The sequence below is a fragment of the Dreissena polymorpha genome, chromosome 2, assembly GCF_020536995.1.
Source record: "Dreissena polymorpha isolate Duluth1 chromosome 2, UMN_Dpol_1.0, whole genome shotgun sequence".
NCBI classification, from domain to species: Eukaryota; Metazoa; Mollusca; class Bivalvia; order Myida; family Dreissenidae; genus Dreissena; species Dreissena polymorpha.
The window spans coordinates 140704531-140720813 of record NC_068356.1 but is presented as its reverse complement, the minus strand read 5'-3'; the positions used below and the strand labels follow the sequence as shown (position 1 = coordinate 140720813).

General features: G+C 34.8%; 1 protein-coding gene across 1 annotated transcript; it reads right to left on the bottom strand.

The window, feature by feature from the left end:
* Window positions 1-5264: 5264 nt before the first annotated feature.
* On the bottom strand, window positions 5265-15693 carry LOC127869223 (uncharacterized). Its single transcript, XM_052411600.1, has 3 exons — window positions 14939-15693; window positions 9602-9722; window positions 5265-8830 (listed from the first exon to the last, which is right to left on the bottom strand). The coding sequence occupies exon 3, from the start codon at window positions 8624-8626 to the stop codon at window positions 7490-7492; it is 1137 nt and encodes a 378-aa protein (XP_052267560.1). The 5' UTR covers window positions 8627-8830; window positions 9602-9722; window positions 14939-15693; the 3' UTR covers window positions 5265-7489.
* Window positions 15694-16283: the final 590 nt, after the last annotated feature.

Here is a 16283-nt window from a genome sequence, read left to right as displayed (position 1 = left end):
TTTGCAAAAACCTTTTTAAAAAAAATTCTTAAAATTTCAACTTGTGCATAAATAACAGTTTTTTTATTCTGCTCATGGCAATGCGAAATACCTCAGAATTACTTTATTTATTAAGCCTGTGATCTTGGCCTAAATTTCGCTGTGTCCAATATTGATTTACACCGTTCTACAACACGCAACCTGAGATTTTGGCACCGATTTCAGACACAAACTGCAAGAAACAAGAGGGCCATCAGGCCCTAAGGCGCTTCTCTAAAAGCCAAAGGAACTAGACTATTCTGAAAAAAAAATGCAAGCTGATTCATGAAGATTATTTTGGTCCAAAAAAGTGACTTTTAACATGTTTTTTTTTATATATATATTTGACCTTGTGACCTAGTTTTTAAGCTCATATGACCCAGCTTCAATCTCTAGCAAAATTTCATTGGGACAAATGTTCTGACCAAGTTTCATGAAGATTAGCCAATAAATGTGACTAATATACTGATCTCAACCATTTTTGAACTTAGCCCAGATATTATTAGTTCAAATATTCTGACCAAGTTTCAAAACTGGAAAACTGCCACGCCCCCTGGCGGCCATGTTTTTCAACCAACCGGAATCATTTTCGAACTCGTCCAAGATATAATTGGCACACATGTTCTGACAAAGTTTCATGAAGATTGGACTAAAAATGTGACTTCTAGAGTGTAAACAAGGTTTTACTATAGCCATATAAGGAAAACTGCCAAGCCCCTGGCGGCCATGTTTTTCATCCATACGAAACAATTTTTGAACTTGTCCAAGATTTTATTGGGGCACATGTTCCCACCAAGTTTCATGCAGATTGGACTAAAAATGTGACTTCTAGAGTGTTAACAAGGTTTTACTATAGCCATATAAGGAAAACTGCCACGCCCCCTGGCGGCCATGTTTTTCAACCAACCGGAACCATTTTCGAACTCGTCCAATATATTATTGAGACACATGTTCTCACCAAGTTTCATGAAGATTGGACAATAAATGTGACCTTTAGAGAGTTAACTAGGTAAATGTTGACGACGCACGACGGACAAAAGGCGATCACAAAAGCTCACCATGAGCACGTTGTGCTCAGGTGAGCTAAAGACAGTTGTTTATGCACTAAAGAATTTTGCAAATGTATTTAAATAACTTGAGATATTTGCAAAAATAAAGTTCTTAACGGCGTGTTAACATTTTGTCCAGCCCGTGTGTAAACCCATAAAACCCCTGTAGATTCTGCACCGGTGTATCATAAAAACTATCATACGAACCATTTATTAAGCCGAACTGACGTTTGCGCATTAATAACACGTTGATTATTAATAAATTACAAAATGAGACATATGTATCTGCTTTAAGGACGCCCTTATCGTTAAAAACTAGTCCGAAGTTTGTTAATATTATGGTACAAATTGATTATTTGTGGTAGTATTTCAGTGTTTATATTCTGACAATATATTAATGGTAGTGTAAATGTACGTAAATGTTGAATTTATAACCCAAGTATCTTTCTTATGACAACCTTAGGAAGCCGGAACGAAACCGTTAGAATACAGGTTTTAATCATTTTTAAAATCAATGTTCTAAAACACCAAAAACTATGTTTCAGCATTTTAGCAATAATGAACACAAAAACAGTTATTCCGTGTTATTAATCATTTACTAATTAAATAACACTAATCATTTGAATAATTCAAATATAAGATTAACAAGTATACAAGTAATAGTCAGGATATCAATGTAGACACGTGGTCGACATGGACAACTATAATTCACAAGTAAAACTTGGAAAAGTGCTGAAATAACATAACAGTTACGGGCGTCTTATGGAATTTAGTGTGATCTATCGGCAGGTAGTGACTAGTAACACATTTCGTGTACAATATCCGAGAAATTGTCTAATTATAAAACGTGTTGTTGACATCATGTATTAATTGATATGTATATCAAGTAAGATTCGACTACAATAAGTACATCGCGTTTTTTAAGTTAACATTAAATTTAAGTCCGAAATTTGTCACCAACATGTCAATTAGGAGTTGTTGTTTTTTTACTTTATTCCGCCGAAAATATTTATTTATCTATGAAAACACACGTTTATTATTGTTCAAACGGTAATGTCATACGAGTTCAATCAAATAGTAAAATAAATAAAAAATAATAATAAAAGTTTATATGACCACGAAATGCGTACACATACTCAAATATAAAGTATTTATTTCATGCGTGATATAGTTACAGAGTTATAATACGTAAATTAACGGCAAGTTGCAGTGAATTTCCGTTTATGAGTAATACAGGAACAGATACATTTTAACAAAATATATGAGCCTCGCTCTGTAAAAAGGTGTTTAATACATGTGCGTAAAGTGTCGTCTCAGATTAGCCTGTGTGCAGTTCGCACAGGCTAATCATGGAGGACACTTTCCGCTTAAACTGGATTTTCGGCACGAACAGTCTTCCTTTGAACGAAAATTTCAATACAAGTGGGAAGTGTCGTCCCTGATTAGCCTGTGCGGACTTCACAGGCTAATCTGGGAAGACGCTTTACGCATATGCATTAAACCCCCTTTTCACAGAGCACGGCCCATATAATTTTTAAATGCCGAAGTTATTTGTTATTCCCACACTGTGTGTAAATGTAACGATCGGGTTCTATAGCTATATAAGACACTCGATATCGGTATTTTACATAATTCACATTTGACACGAATGACAGGTAGGTACAGCTCGGGTAATTGGCCTGTCCTTTACGTATAAAATTACATGATAGTTTGACAATACAGTTTGAAGATGCATGAGCTGTAAACACATCTGCTTAAAATAACATATTTTGTACTTTGAAAAGTTTCCTCACTTTTGGATTATTTAAGTGTATATTTGTATCACATCCAAATGTTGCTTTGTACAACACTGCTGAATATGTATTTAGATGTAGAACAATTGGCGTAAAAAGAACACGAAAAAGGTTTAAAGTGTCAAGTTCAAGTGGTTGCATGAATGATGCACCTGGCTTGAAGTAGTACTCAACGTGCGGACGTTCGTCTCTACTTTAGTAAAAACAAATGTAAACCACTGTACGATATTTATCTGTTTATCGTCAGTAGCTATAAATCAGCTAATATATTACATAGCCGTCTGACACTTCTAAGACAATTGAAGCGCTTAAGGTCATCAATACGTATTAAATATTCAATACTTGTACATATTTTACATGTTTTTACACATAAAACATACTATAACAATCACTAAATGTATTGTGTATACAACGTATAGTATCATTATTTTGTGTCGGTCCATAAGCAGCGCGATTTTCTGATCGAAATGACTGGAAGGTTTTTTCTCGAAAACTTTAACAAGTGTAGTTAGCTAATAATACATTTAAGACGTGTTTTTAGGAGAGATTTTAATTTGTAAAGAAAATAATAGATTCAAAGATTTTATACCGAAATGAATATTTTTCATATAATACGAAACAATATTCACGTATGCAATTAGAAACGTTTACAGTAGAGGATCTCCGACTATACGTTGTCCATTATGTCTTTAACAATAGAAACCATCATATTTGTCTGAACTTAACGAATGAAACTACAAGCAGATTCACCATATTTCCATTTATACACATAGTTTCACCAACCAAGCCGAAGTGCATTTAAAGTGAGCGCATGATCCAGATTTATTCATGTTCGATTTACTTATATAAACACAGGACGGCGCATTTTGCTGATTGTTTTTTTTTTAATATTCGGCATATTTGCTTTCATCAACTCAGGATAGTACTTTTTAATCAAGACTGTACTGTCATACGATCAGAAAGACAACACTGGAATAATGTACATATTCCCGGCCATCTATCCACACACAGTTCTGGTTACCTTGCTCATGCATTGTTTAACTGTCCTATGATCATGATCTAGTTTTAATGCATGATTTAGTTTTAATACATTTATGTTATCATAACAACCACATTTTTTTCTGTTGAAAAACCTAAGTAACGTGTATAGCCCCAATATGGCCCTCTATTCGCATACAAAGTTGTAACAACCTACACGTAGCTGGAGTACTTTTTTAAGTTATGGAAGGATATAAGTTGAAATTTAAGTTGGTTTATTACCATATCATCAATGTTTGTTTCACATCAGTAACAACATGATTATTCCCAATATGGCCCTCTAACGATATACCATATCTCTCATCAACCTATAGTACATACTTTTTGAGTTATCACATGATTCAAATTTCAATTGACACACGGACAGACGGATGAACCCTGGAAAAATCTATAGTCCCAGTAGGAAACTAACAAGCAAAAGAATCCATTATAAGCAGAAACATTTTTTTCACATGTTACGGAATGAGACCAAGGGCAAAATTGGGAACTGGTGTTATTGTTTTTTTCTTTCGTACCAAATACTTTATAATTGAGAAAAGGTGTCTGCAGTATCAACGATAAAGAAATTAACTATATGTTCAATGTTTCCCCCCCGACCCTTGTGAAACCTGCTTTATATATGCAGCACTTGTTTTTCCTTTAATAACATACCATCTCATCATCTCATAAAGCTCATCTGCAAGCGAACATATAAAATGAGCACGGAAACAGAACACATCAGCAAAAAGCCATTTGAGAAGATATGAAGATGGGTTTGAGCAAATAAATTTCAGGCAATTCAAAAGACTCATTATTCCCAATCTGAATATTTCACAACGCGATTTTTCCTAATTCAGGTTTTTTATCGATAATATTTCCCAATAGGTGCGGTGCCGATATTTTCTCAATTGTGCCACAAACAACGCTGATTAATCTTTTTAAATCTATTTTCTTGTGTACACAATATATCCCAGTTAAAAAACTAAAAATGGCATCTCTATTAAATTTTAGTTTTATGAAAGGTTTAATTAACTGACAAGGGAATCGGAAGGCCACGTTAGCGTAACCAATGACTTAAATATCAAATGGCTATTTCAATGTCTAATTGGTTTTATAAATAACACATTGTCTACTAAAAGTTTGAAAAACCATTTTCATATAAGTCAGATGTTCACACATTCTGATGAATCTTTTTTAATAACATGCCTTTTGGGCTACTTATTCAGATAGCTTAGCGCCAACTTAGGGAAGGTCTTATTTATAATTAATGTAACCGAGAGTCTGTTAATTCTACTTCACGCAATATAGTATTCGGTAATCACATTTGTAAAGTAAATACATTCGTTAATCGATAGGGGCACAGCTCAATTTATGAATACATTCACAGAACCATACACAACGTATTCATCAGTAAGTGTAACCTGACCGCAATAAGCGCAGAAGCTACAGTTCTAATACGAAAATCATAATCTTAACGGTGAATGTATGCACACATTTTATCAAGACATGTATGGATGATAGTTTGAAACATGTGCATAGTTATCATCAGTTAAATGAGGGCGACTGTGAAACTAAATTTACCAATACATTTACAGATACATACACAATGTATTCATCAGTAAGTGAAACCTAACCACAAATAAGAGCAGAAGCTACACGCTACAACAGTGTAACAAAATATATACAAATGAATAAGCTATCACTCGTGCGATTCGGTTACGACTCTATAAACAAGAAAAACTAACACAACCATACAAACACTTACAGCAGAAGTGAGAAAAAATGTGTGCCTAATTTCGACCAGGTGCCTAAGTTCGATCAGTTTTCTATGACGTATTTTCGAATAACAGCACTCACATCACGCGCCAGCCTTCCTGCGAAAACTCATAACAGAAGTCGTTATTCCATCAACCTCTCGTAAAATGCGGTTTAAACAGGTCTTTATGAATAACAAAGCTTTAATTATGTCAATTGACCAGTCGCCAAATACGAGATCGCTCAACCCACTAAGTTGTGTTTTCATATAACGCTTCCATTACTCCGATAGTCTTTGTTTGTCGGACCATGTGCCGCAATAAACGAAATCTGATTGATTATTTCGTGAGTTTGATTGACTCGACTGGTCAATTATCGATACCTCATTTTTCATGCATTTATCGCGCTTATATTCTTTAAATCACCATTAAATTCATAAAACATCCATCAAAATACTCTTTTCTAAATGGCCAGGGACGCTGCAGTATTCAGGGGAGGTAAGAAAATTCTCCGTAAATGAGCGCTTTGTTTACCTAGGGCTCATAAGGGGGCATTCATAAATTAGATCGACGCATTACATTTTAAGATAATAGACGTCAAATTAAGACGTTTATTGTTAAATTTAAGCTCTTTACTGCAGCGCCATTGCCACGAAAAACTGGCTTTAAGAAGGGGTGAGACATTCCTATGTCCACATTGTGTTTAGGAAAAATATCGTATTATAATGAAAATATGTTTGGTGATTTTACTAATGTGTGTTTATGAATGTTTAATGTTCTTTTCTGTTACCTTCTTAATTGTTAGTTGTTGTTAATTTTATTAAATATTTAACACACACATTACAATAATCTTCAAAATATATGAATAACCTTTCTTTAAAAAAAAAACAAAATTAGACGGTCTTGCTCCTAGCTTTAGTATTCGTGGGAGCAAATAACTATTTATCTACCCCATGTGAGCCCCCATTTGTGACGTCATGAAGACAGCTGGTCGAACTTAGGAGTGCTTTTCAGTGACGTATATTATGTGGGGTAATAGATAGTTTTTAACCATTTACGACCGTTTTGTTTGTTTATATTTCATTTTTTTGGTAGATTTGGATACAGTTTTGAATACTTTGTCTAAATACCATAGCAAGTTTTCAGTAATCGTTGTTGATGTCGAGCATGCGCAGAGACAAAGTTTAACGTGATCGAACTTAGGCACACAGAGCATATCAATTGATAAACGCATAAGCGACTAATACCTTAAACAGGTTTTAATTATGTCAATATAAAAACACCAATACAATAGTATATATCCACTTATCTTCAGTTAAAATATAAATACGTATTTCATTGAAAAAAATAAATGTCCGTCATAAATCGCATCAAACACTTGTAACTTCACGTGTTTTGTCAATCAGCAATACTATATTCAACTGCAACTCAACATAATATCAAACCAACTACACCATGTATGCTATGAATGCATTCAACAATAATTTTTCCCAATCAATTTTAGAGACAGTATAATACAAACATGAATATGAAAATAATTGCATCGATAACGGCAATAGTAATATGTTTATTCAGTATTGCCGATAGAAATATCAGTTTATTATCAACGGGATAAACCAGAATGTTATCGATGAACGTTTCGAAATAATACTTTTGCAAATATTATTTTTGTCCTGAAAATGGTTAAAGACGACTGTCAACTATACAACTGCAAAACAGTTTGCTAAAAAATGTACGAACATTTGCAATCTACTTTAAGACTGCTCTCTGATACTTCAAACTATGAACGTACCCAATATTTATAAATGAGTTGTATCCATGCCAAGTAACTGAAAAAAACATGATCGCTTCAAACGTTTTACCCCAACATTCTCCAATAGACATCAGCCAGGTTGTTAACTCGACTCCCTTCCGTAATCATTCTCAGGAAAACCTCCCCCACAATTTCGTTCTGGCGTCTCTCTAATGCCTGCAGGATAACGTCTGTCTCATCTGTCACCCAGTTCTCATCCATGCAGACGGCCCTTCTGTTCAGGTCAATTAGAGTCAGCAGCTCCAGCTCCATTCTCCTCGTGTTGTACCATCGGAATGGTTCAGGGTGAACTATGAGGGCTTGTCGTATCTTGGAAAGTCTCAATATCATTCTGGGACCTTCATTCATCATTTCTGAAATCGTTGATATCCATGTACGCTGCTGTGCCTCCTCAAGCTCACAAGCTGCCATCAGATTTCTATCTGGAATCATATAATATGGAAGCTCTCGAGTTACCAACGCAAACCTAAGCGCATCCAATCCCTCATGTAACCAGTGCAACAGACTTCTTTCATGAAACAAGGACTGAGGATTATTTTCCGCTATCCATAATACAATGTTCTTCAACGTATACGATGAAACTTCTTTCTGACGTGGATTTAATACATCGTTCTTCACCATTTTCAATAACACATACAATTTTATTTGAATCTCGTTAAGATTGCCTACCAGTTCGATCTCACCGGCGTTAAAACACACTCTCCATTCAACATGTTGATATTCACTGCCTTTAAATCCAACAGGCGTCAGAAATGCTCCAAGTGATAAGACTTTCTGAACGACTTTCGGTGGCGGCCAGTGGCGTGGTCTTGTGGCCCATTTAGACAGGATGTTGGGACAGAAGTAACGTAATGCAAAAACTGTATCGGTGTGTATTTCTCCTAGAATTGTTACGGGCATTGACGGCCCAGCACGTTCATGATGCACCGTGTCTTCCAACAAGGGAACTTTCGACCAATTATTAACATATAAGTCACTGCTCAAAATTTCTCGACGAAATCCATCATCACACAACGCATCGTTTATAAAAGGGTGAATAGTTGTACCGCGTCTCTCTAGTAGCAGTCTACAGTGTCCGGGGTAACTCATACGGTTGCATGATCTCAGAACTGTTATCTCCCTAGGAGAGATATAAGCATGTACGCCATCTTCTAAACAGACGACACTATTGTCTAGATTCATTTCATCCCTATCACTTTCCAGGAAGAAGGTCAGCCCCTCACCCTTGCTGCCCGTGACAATATTCGTTGCCGTCCCACTGGACTTTGCAGTCCACAGCCTGCCATTCTCACTGTATGCGTCTCTCCGAGCCTGTATGATCTGCGGTTTATAACCGAGCCAGCTCAGTACAGTGCATGTCTCAACAGAGGCATTTTCCCACTGAACCTGAAATAGGTTTCAATAAAACAAAAACATGCTTTAGTCATAAAACGATATGTTATTGATAGTCGTCACATAATTCAAAAATAATAACATCTTAAATACATTTACAAGATGCAATACAATAAAATAATATTAAATGAAAATTGTACTTGAAATAATATCTAACACGCAGGTATATAACACTACTATACATAAGCTTTATCTACCATCCGACGTGTCCTCTACTTCAAAGCAACAAATTGTGAATGCAGACAAAGCGTTAACATGAATATTCACTTGTTTAAAAAATCCGATACACTTTAAAGCGAGGGGTCTCTTGATGGCAAAGATATTCATCAAGTTACCAGGATTAAAATGAAGATAATTAGCGACAATGACCAGCAGTTATTTGGGTTACTAAAACAAATTCATATTTACACAGTAATTTAATTATTTAGGTTAACCTGTGAAACTTAAGACTGTAATTTTGCAATTTAAATGGAGGTCTAAAAGTCAAAGAAATTTCATGTAAAAAGTTTTGTCGTTGTTTTTCTATATGTAGAAACGGATAAATTAATTGTAGAAAATTGTTAAGATTGGTATGTTAACTGTATTTATCAACCATGTGTTTAATATTGTAACATTGTCTTAAATGTAATGCACACCTGCCTTTAAGAATTCCAACATTACACCACTGAGGTTCGTCAAATATAATTTGTAAGGAGGGGCCGACGTCTGTTCGATTAAAACACTGCATTACAAGTCATTTGCATTAGAAACCCACTGCATACTTACCTTACCGGGGCTTGTCTGGAGAACCCTTCATCAAGCCCGATGCCACCTTCAGCCATCTATACACTGCTGTCTGGAGAACCCTTCATCACGTCTGACTCCACCTTCAGCCATCTATACACTGCTGTAATAAGATGTTAGGAACATGAAAGCTCATTAGTTGATAATGGTAACAATAAACAGTATGAACAAGAATGTTTGCAGTAGTGCAGTTCATTGTCAGAACATTAGGATTGTGAACTAGCATTAGCAAGGTCAGGAATGCATATATTTAATTCCCATAAACTGTTCATTACTATTATTATTGTAGCGCTTATTTTTTTTTAAAGTTGTATAAGTAATGATAATGGGAAAGAAAATAAGTTAGCCAATTTTCTTAAATTTCTTGCCAATTAAAAGTTCGAATGATATGAGGTCCGCTTGTTTTATAGATACGTGTCTGATGAAACATGCCTAATTTTGTACAAAATATTTTTTATTTTCTACGCCAGGTAATACGCTGATCGTGTATTGTTTGATAAATGGTTTGAAGCATTTGATATCCAATCGATATTCAAAGCTAAATGACATCACGGAATTAAACAATATGACGCCATTTAATATAGTATAGCTTATTTTTGTCCTGTAACTACGTTGTGGCTGTGGCAAGACTAGTACTGGGTAAGAACAATATGTTCCCCGGCTTCTTGCTTGTCCCTCCCGATGTAATAAACGGTAGTATATTTTTATTGAGTGTTAACTTTCTAACACCGGTACTCACAGTTTAAGGTCAGATATACGCCGTAAGAGGGGCCTTTTCACTGATTTTGGCATGTATTGAACTTTGCCATGACTTGCTTCAAATTGATAAATGTAAAAATCGGTTCTAAAAAGCTCCCGTAAAAAAACAATAATAAAATGTAAGAGAAAAAAGGTAACCCTCAATTGGGCTCGAACCATTGACCCCTGGAGTAAAAATATATCGCTTAGACCACTCGGCAATCCGTGCTCATACAATCACTGATGTATTTTATACTTTATATTATATAAGCAATCCTCGTAGTAACCTAAAATATAACGATATCAACAGACCACTCCAAATTATTCAATCGTTGCGCGTTGCAACGCTATATAATTTTCAGGTTTTCAAGTCGTCAAAAGATGCATTAAATGGATCTTTTTGAGCATGGTAACTGTTTTGTTTTACTGTTTCCTCACAAATATCATAACTACAACGACAATTAGCGAATCTGAAACATATTTTTTAATTTTGTCAATTTACCAAAAACGTTAAAAGGCCTCTTTAAGAAGTAATACAGCGAACATTCTGTACTCAATGAAGTGGGAGCTATTTCGTCCTTAAATGTGTGTTCACCTGAAGCGATGCGACTTATTAAAATATAAAATAATATTAATGCACGCAGTTGTATTTAACGCATTTGTCTTTTATTTATAGTTATGTTAATGCCCAGATAGTCTGAATACATTCAAAAACTGAATATAATAAACTATGGTATCATTACGATTAATTAATACAACTACAGAAAATATAATACCGTTACCGTGACATTATGTTAAAGCGAGATTATACGATTTTGTCAAATATTTATGAATTTATATAAAATGTGCAAAAACACTTATTATATATATATTTCAATATAAATTAGAATACAAGTTAAGAAGAACGTGTGTCGAAAAATGCAAAAAAAGCCAGATATGTAATTCTGAAATCGAAAATGTCTGTACAGTCGACTTCGCCAGCTTGTATATCATGCATGTACGATGTGGATCTAAATTTAGTTTAACGGTGTATTCTTCTTCTTCATTATTTTTTATCGAGTGCACCGGGATTGTCTCCCATATGGCCATCGCTCCCAGAAAGACGTGTTAGTTGGTTACGGGGGATAGTGCAAGATACAGGAGACACCCCGTTCCAGGTGACCCTGGGTATTTTAGTGCCCGGTGTATAGCACCTAGTACACTGCACATCGGTTTAACGTCTCATGCGAAAGACGAGTTAGTAGCAGGGGGGCACGCGTATACGGGAGCTTACCGCGTTTAAGTGAGAAAGTTGTTGCAAAACCTCAAAGATGGCGTCGTTTAAGTGTTTTTCGTGAAGGAGTAGCGGATATTTTCACCCGGTAAGCCAGTTTATATTTATATTTCTTATAAATGAATAAGCCCTTTCGGCTCTACGGTGTTTGTGCTCCCCTCGGTTTTTTGTTTCAAAACCGTAGACGTCGGAATAAAAAAGTTATTGAAGCAAAACCGTCGACAAATTTGTTGTTTAATTTCTTGACCTTCGAGATGTTGGATATTCGAATATCATTTTCTCTCATAATAAAGAGTATTTGTGCATGTGTACAGTAAAATATAACATAAATCACGAATATTTTATTATCTCGACGCGTTGTTATGTATATTAATTCATTTAATGCCGAATTATATCGGGTTCATCCCCATTTTTGGAACTAAACTTCCTTTTAAGCACATTTTGGGACCTGACTTCCAAATGATTAACAGCTCTTTCCTATGTTACAAATTTTATGCAAAATAACTTTCGTGAATGAATAAACACAGTGTAATTCTTACCTGTTTATTTTAACACAAATGGACATACTTATGTTTGAATATGCATCCAACGGAATACTATGCTTACTATTTCCAGATATCTAGACGCCAGTTATATATGTTGAGGATGCCAAGATTTAAAAAGACGGCGTAATGAAGTGTGTACCGCTCTAGAATGCGATAGGTACATGAAAACCCACCAATCAAACAAAAAAGATTACGTCGAAGTACCTTGCCAAACAATCACATATACGTACAATAAAAGTGTAATGAAAATCAGAAGAGGGTAAAGCCGGTTTGATACTAGTATAAGGTTGATGTAACCAAATACTGCCATTGTTGCGATTCGGAATACATGAAGCAATTTGGAATACCTGACATCTGCTTAGAAGATGCATATCGGTGGATGTTTTTTTATGATACTTAAATATGAATTTTTTATTTAATACAATGATATTCGACGCGTTTTACCATAACGATACTGATACATGTATGTGACTTTGATGTGACACATTTTGGACGACCTTCTTTTAAACCAGTTCTGAGTTGGTCACTATATTATAATCGCAAAATGTGAATTTGTAGTGGATAGAAAGATTTGTGCAAATGCACTACACGATATGATTTCAGTATAAGTGATCAATATAATTTTTATACATGTATGTTTTTTTCTCTTTGCAAATACATACTATTTATGACTGTTGTATTGAGGGAATAAAGTATTGGTTCACTTAGAAAGATTATTTCGTTTGTTCCTAACATTGCCATCTAATCGTCAGTAATGTTAATATGTCAAATGCATAACGAATTAAATCCGACCCAATTTTTTTTTATCATGTATGTAAGTGCTGAATACAATTGAAAATTTATGCAGAGACATCGTAGGAAGAAATGACGTAACACAGATAATGGTTTATTTTCATAAGTGAGAAACTAGCATCATGACATATACGGAATAAAACGTGTAAGTAAGTAGCACTCATAGCAATTATTTGTCAGACGTGTCTATGTAGACTTTATAAATAAAACAAAAACACTACAAACATCAGCTGTACATGTGTTGTTATGTTCTTGTTTTTTATTTGCTGTTTTAGTCCGCCTCTGTTGAAGAATTCTTTCTTGCATATTCTACATTTAAACTCATGTGGTCCATGAATGGGGCATGATATCTCAATCCTCCCCTGATGTAAAATTCCTCATTACATATACTGCAACGAAAGATGCACTTATTTTCGCCCTTTAACCTGCATCATCTGAAAAGACAGTAAAAGAATGGTAAAAAAAAAGTTCATAGCAGAATAAGGTCGACATGTCATAAAATACATGAAATTAATTATAATATTACTGAAAGATAAACGTTCTATTATCTCGTACATCAGCCACCACACAATCCATCTTCTTGAAAATAGGTGAATTGATTCAATTTGTCGGCAGGTTTTTTGAACAGCATTATTATTATTCTACAGTACGTAACGTGATTAAGAAAACACTTATAATGCACCACTTAACATGCTATAAAACTATAATATTGAAGAACACATATACACTTTATTTAAGATGGGTAGGTATATCATGTCAAGCTCTTTTACATATGAAAGAGCTGTTTGTCATTTGGAAGTCAGGTCCAAAAATGTGCTTAAAAGGAAGTCAGTTCCAAATAAGGGGTTTAAACCAATAATGTTTGCCAATAAATTAATTATCAGTGATAAAACGGCGTCGGTAAAATGAAGTAATCATGATTTTATTTATATTTTACTGTTCACGTGTGTCAATACTGTGTATTATAAGAGAAAATGATATTTGTATATCCAATTTCTCGAACGTCCCGTAAGTAGACAACAGATTTGTGGACGGGTTTCCTTCAATAACTTTTTTATCCCGACGTCTACGATCTTGAAACAAAAAACCGAGGGAAGCACACACACCGGAGAGCCGAAACGGCGTATTCATTTAAAATAATTATAAATACAAAGGGGCTAACCGGGTGAAAATATCCTCCCTTCCTTTAAGAAAATCAAACAAACGACGCCATCTTTAAAGTTTTGCAACAACTTTCTCACTTAAACGCGGTAAGCTCCCGTATACGCGTGCCCCCCTGTAGTAGGTTAGGTGCAGCGGGGGATCGAACCAGCGATCTCTGGATTGTGAAGCCAGTGTGTTACAACTAGACCACGGATCCGCTACAACGGTTCATTTTAAATTCCTGCAACGTTATATATCGCCCCATTGGAGCAAAAAAATACCATGTGCCTTCTAATAATAATTTCGATGTCACATGGTACCTTTTTGCACTTAGGGGGTGATATATTAAAACGACACACGAACACTAACTTTGATCCTAATAAAAAGAAGAATGCTTCGATTATTGTAGGATAATATGTACGAAATATCTTCGCACAATCGGCTAATTTGTCTTTGCTGCATTTTATGAAAATCGTCACAAATGTATACTTTTTCTTGCCTATTTTGTGTCATTGTAACATATTTTATCAATATAAAACAATTTACCACATATAAAAATCGTATAATCTCGCTTTAACAGTTTGCATTTGTAATACTCAACAATAATCCATTCCCACTGCATTCAACTCGCTATTTATAGTTTTTAACACGAAACAAATGGGAAATCCCCTTAAAACGGAGACGATTATTTATAGAAATACATACGCCAATAAAAGAAATTACAAATATTGATGTGTTTATCATATCATCTCAAACATATGTTAATAATTTACAAAGCACTCAACAATTATAGACCCATTAAACAAACTAAGCATAAACATAACTTACCCCAACGTATTGTATGTTCCTGTTTTGGCTTTTAAAAGGAAATAAGTCACTTTCGATTTCGAACAATAAATTACGTTTAACAGCCGATATATATTTTAACTATTACAAAACCTTCACGCTTAGAGTTCATGCTCATAAAATATAAATCCTTATCATAAACAACATAAATTGAGAAAAACATAAACAAGTTAAATTAAAATAACATCAATCGTTCGCTTAAACCATCGATGCCGAAATCAGACACGATTTTCGAAGCATTGTGTCACACCGGTCTTACTGACCTGTGTGAATGCGCGCTAAGCATTGTGGGAAACGGACTTTTTTCCATCATGGCGTTGGTAAACAAAATAAACACGGAAGTGAAAAATGGTAATTAATTATTATCAAAAACAGGCCCCATCAAACCGGGCCAGCTGTAATATATACATGGATGCAGTTTGTGCTTCAAAAGGAGCCACTTTTCATGTCAGTCTATTGTTTGTAAGAATCACCTAACACGTAACTTAGACTAACTAAACACGTTGCAAGACTGTATCTTCGAAATAGTAAATAAATCAAAATCATAAATAAATATTTATAATTAAATACCTGCTGAAATTTGAGAACGTAAACGATTTAAAATAAACGCTGTGAACATTACAAGGAATCTTACATGTAGGCCTCATGTGTGAGAGGATTAATCAGGGAAAAAATAAATGGAGTTCAAAGGATCTAACATTTTGAGGAGGACGTCATGGTATCTTGGACATTTGGCACTTTCATATATTTATTTAGTAGATACTGAAAATGCTGAATGTGCTAATTGCAACATCAAAGACGAGCAGGTGAGAATTTTACAGCTTTATTTTTCTTGACATAAAGTTGTATGGCGCTCTAGTCTTATTTATAAGACGCGCAAAGAATTTAGAGATACTTTTTATATGGGCTAAATTCTTTGCTCCAAATATTACCCATATAAAAAATAGCTTAATATTTAAGAGCGTCAAAAATTTGGACTAATGGCGCTCAATTTTAGCTCGGCTGTTTTCGGGGAAAACCCTAGGTATTGTCATAGCTCGTCGTCAGATGTCCGCGTCGTGCTAAAACCTTTACATCGGCTCTAAAATCAAAGTGCTTCCACCTATAACATTGAAACCTCACATGTATATGCACCATGATGATTTCTACACACCACACCCATTTTGGGGTCACTCGGTCAAAGGTCAAGGTCACCAACCTCTAAAAAATTCTTTTAATAAATTTCATTTATTCAAAACTGCACCGCAGCCTAGCTTGGCACCCATAATGTGGTGCTCTTGTTTATATATAATTTTAAAAATGTATTAATAACCAGAATAGTTTATAC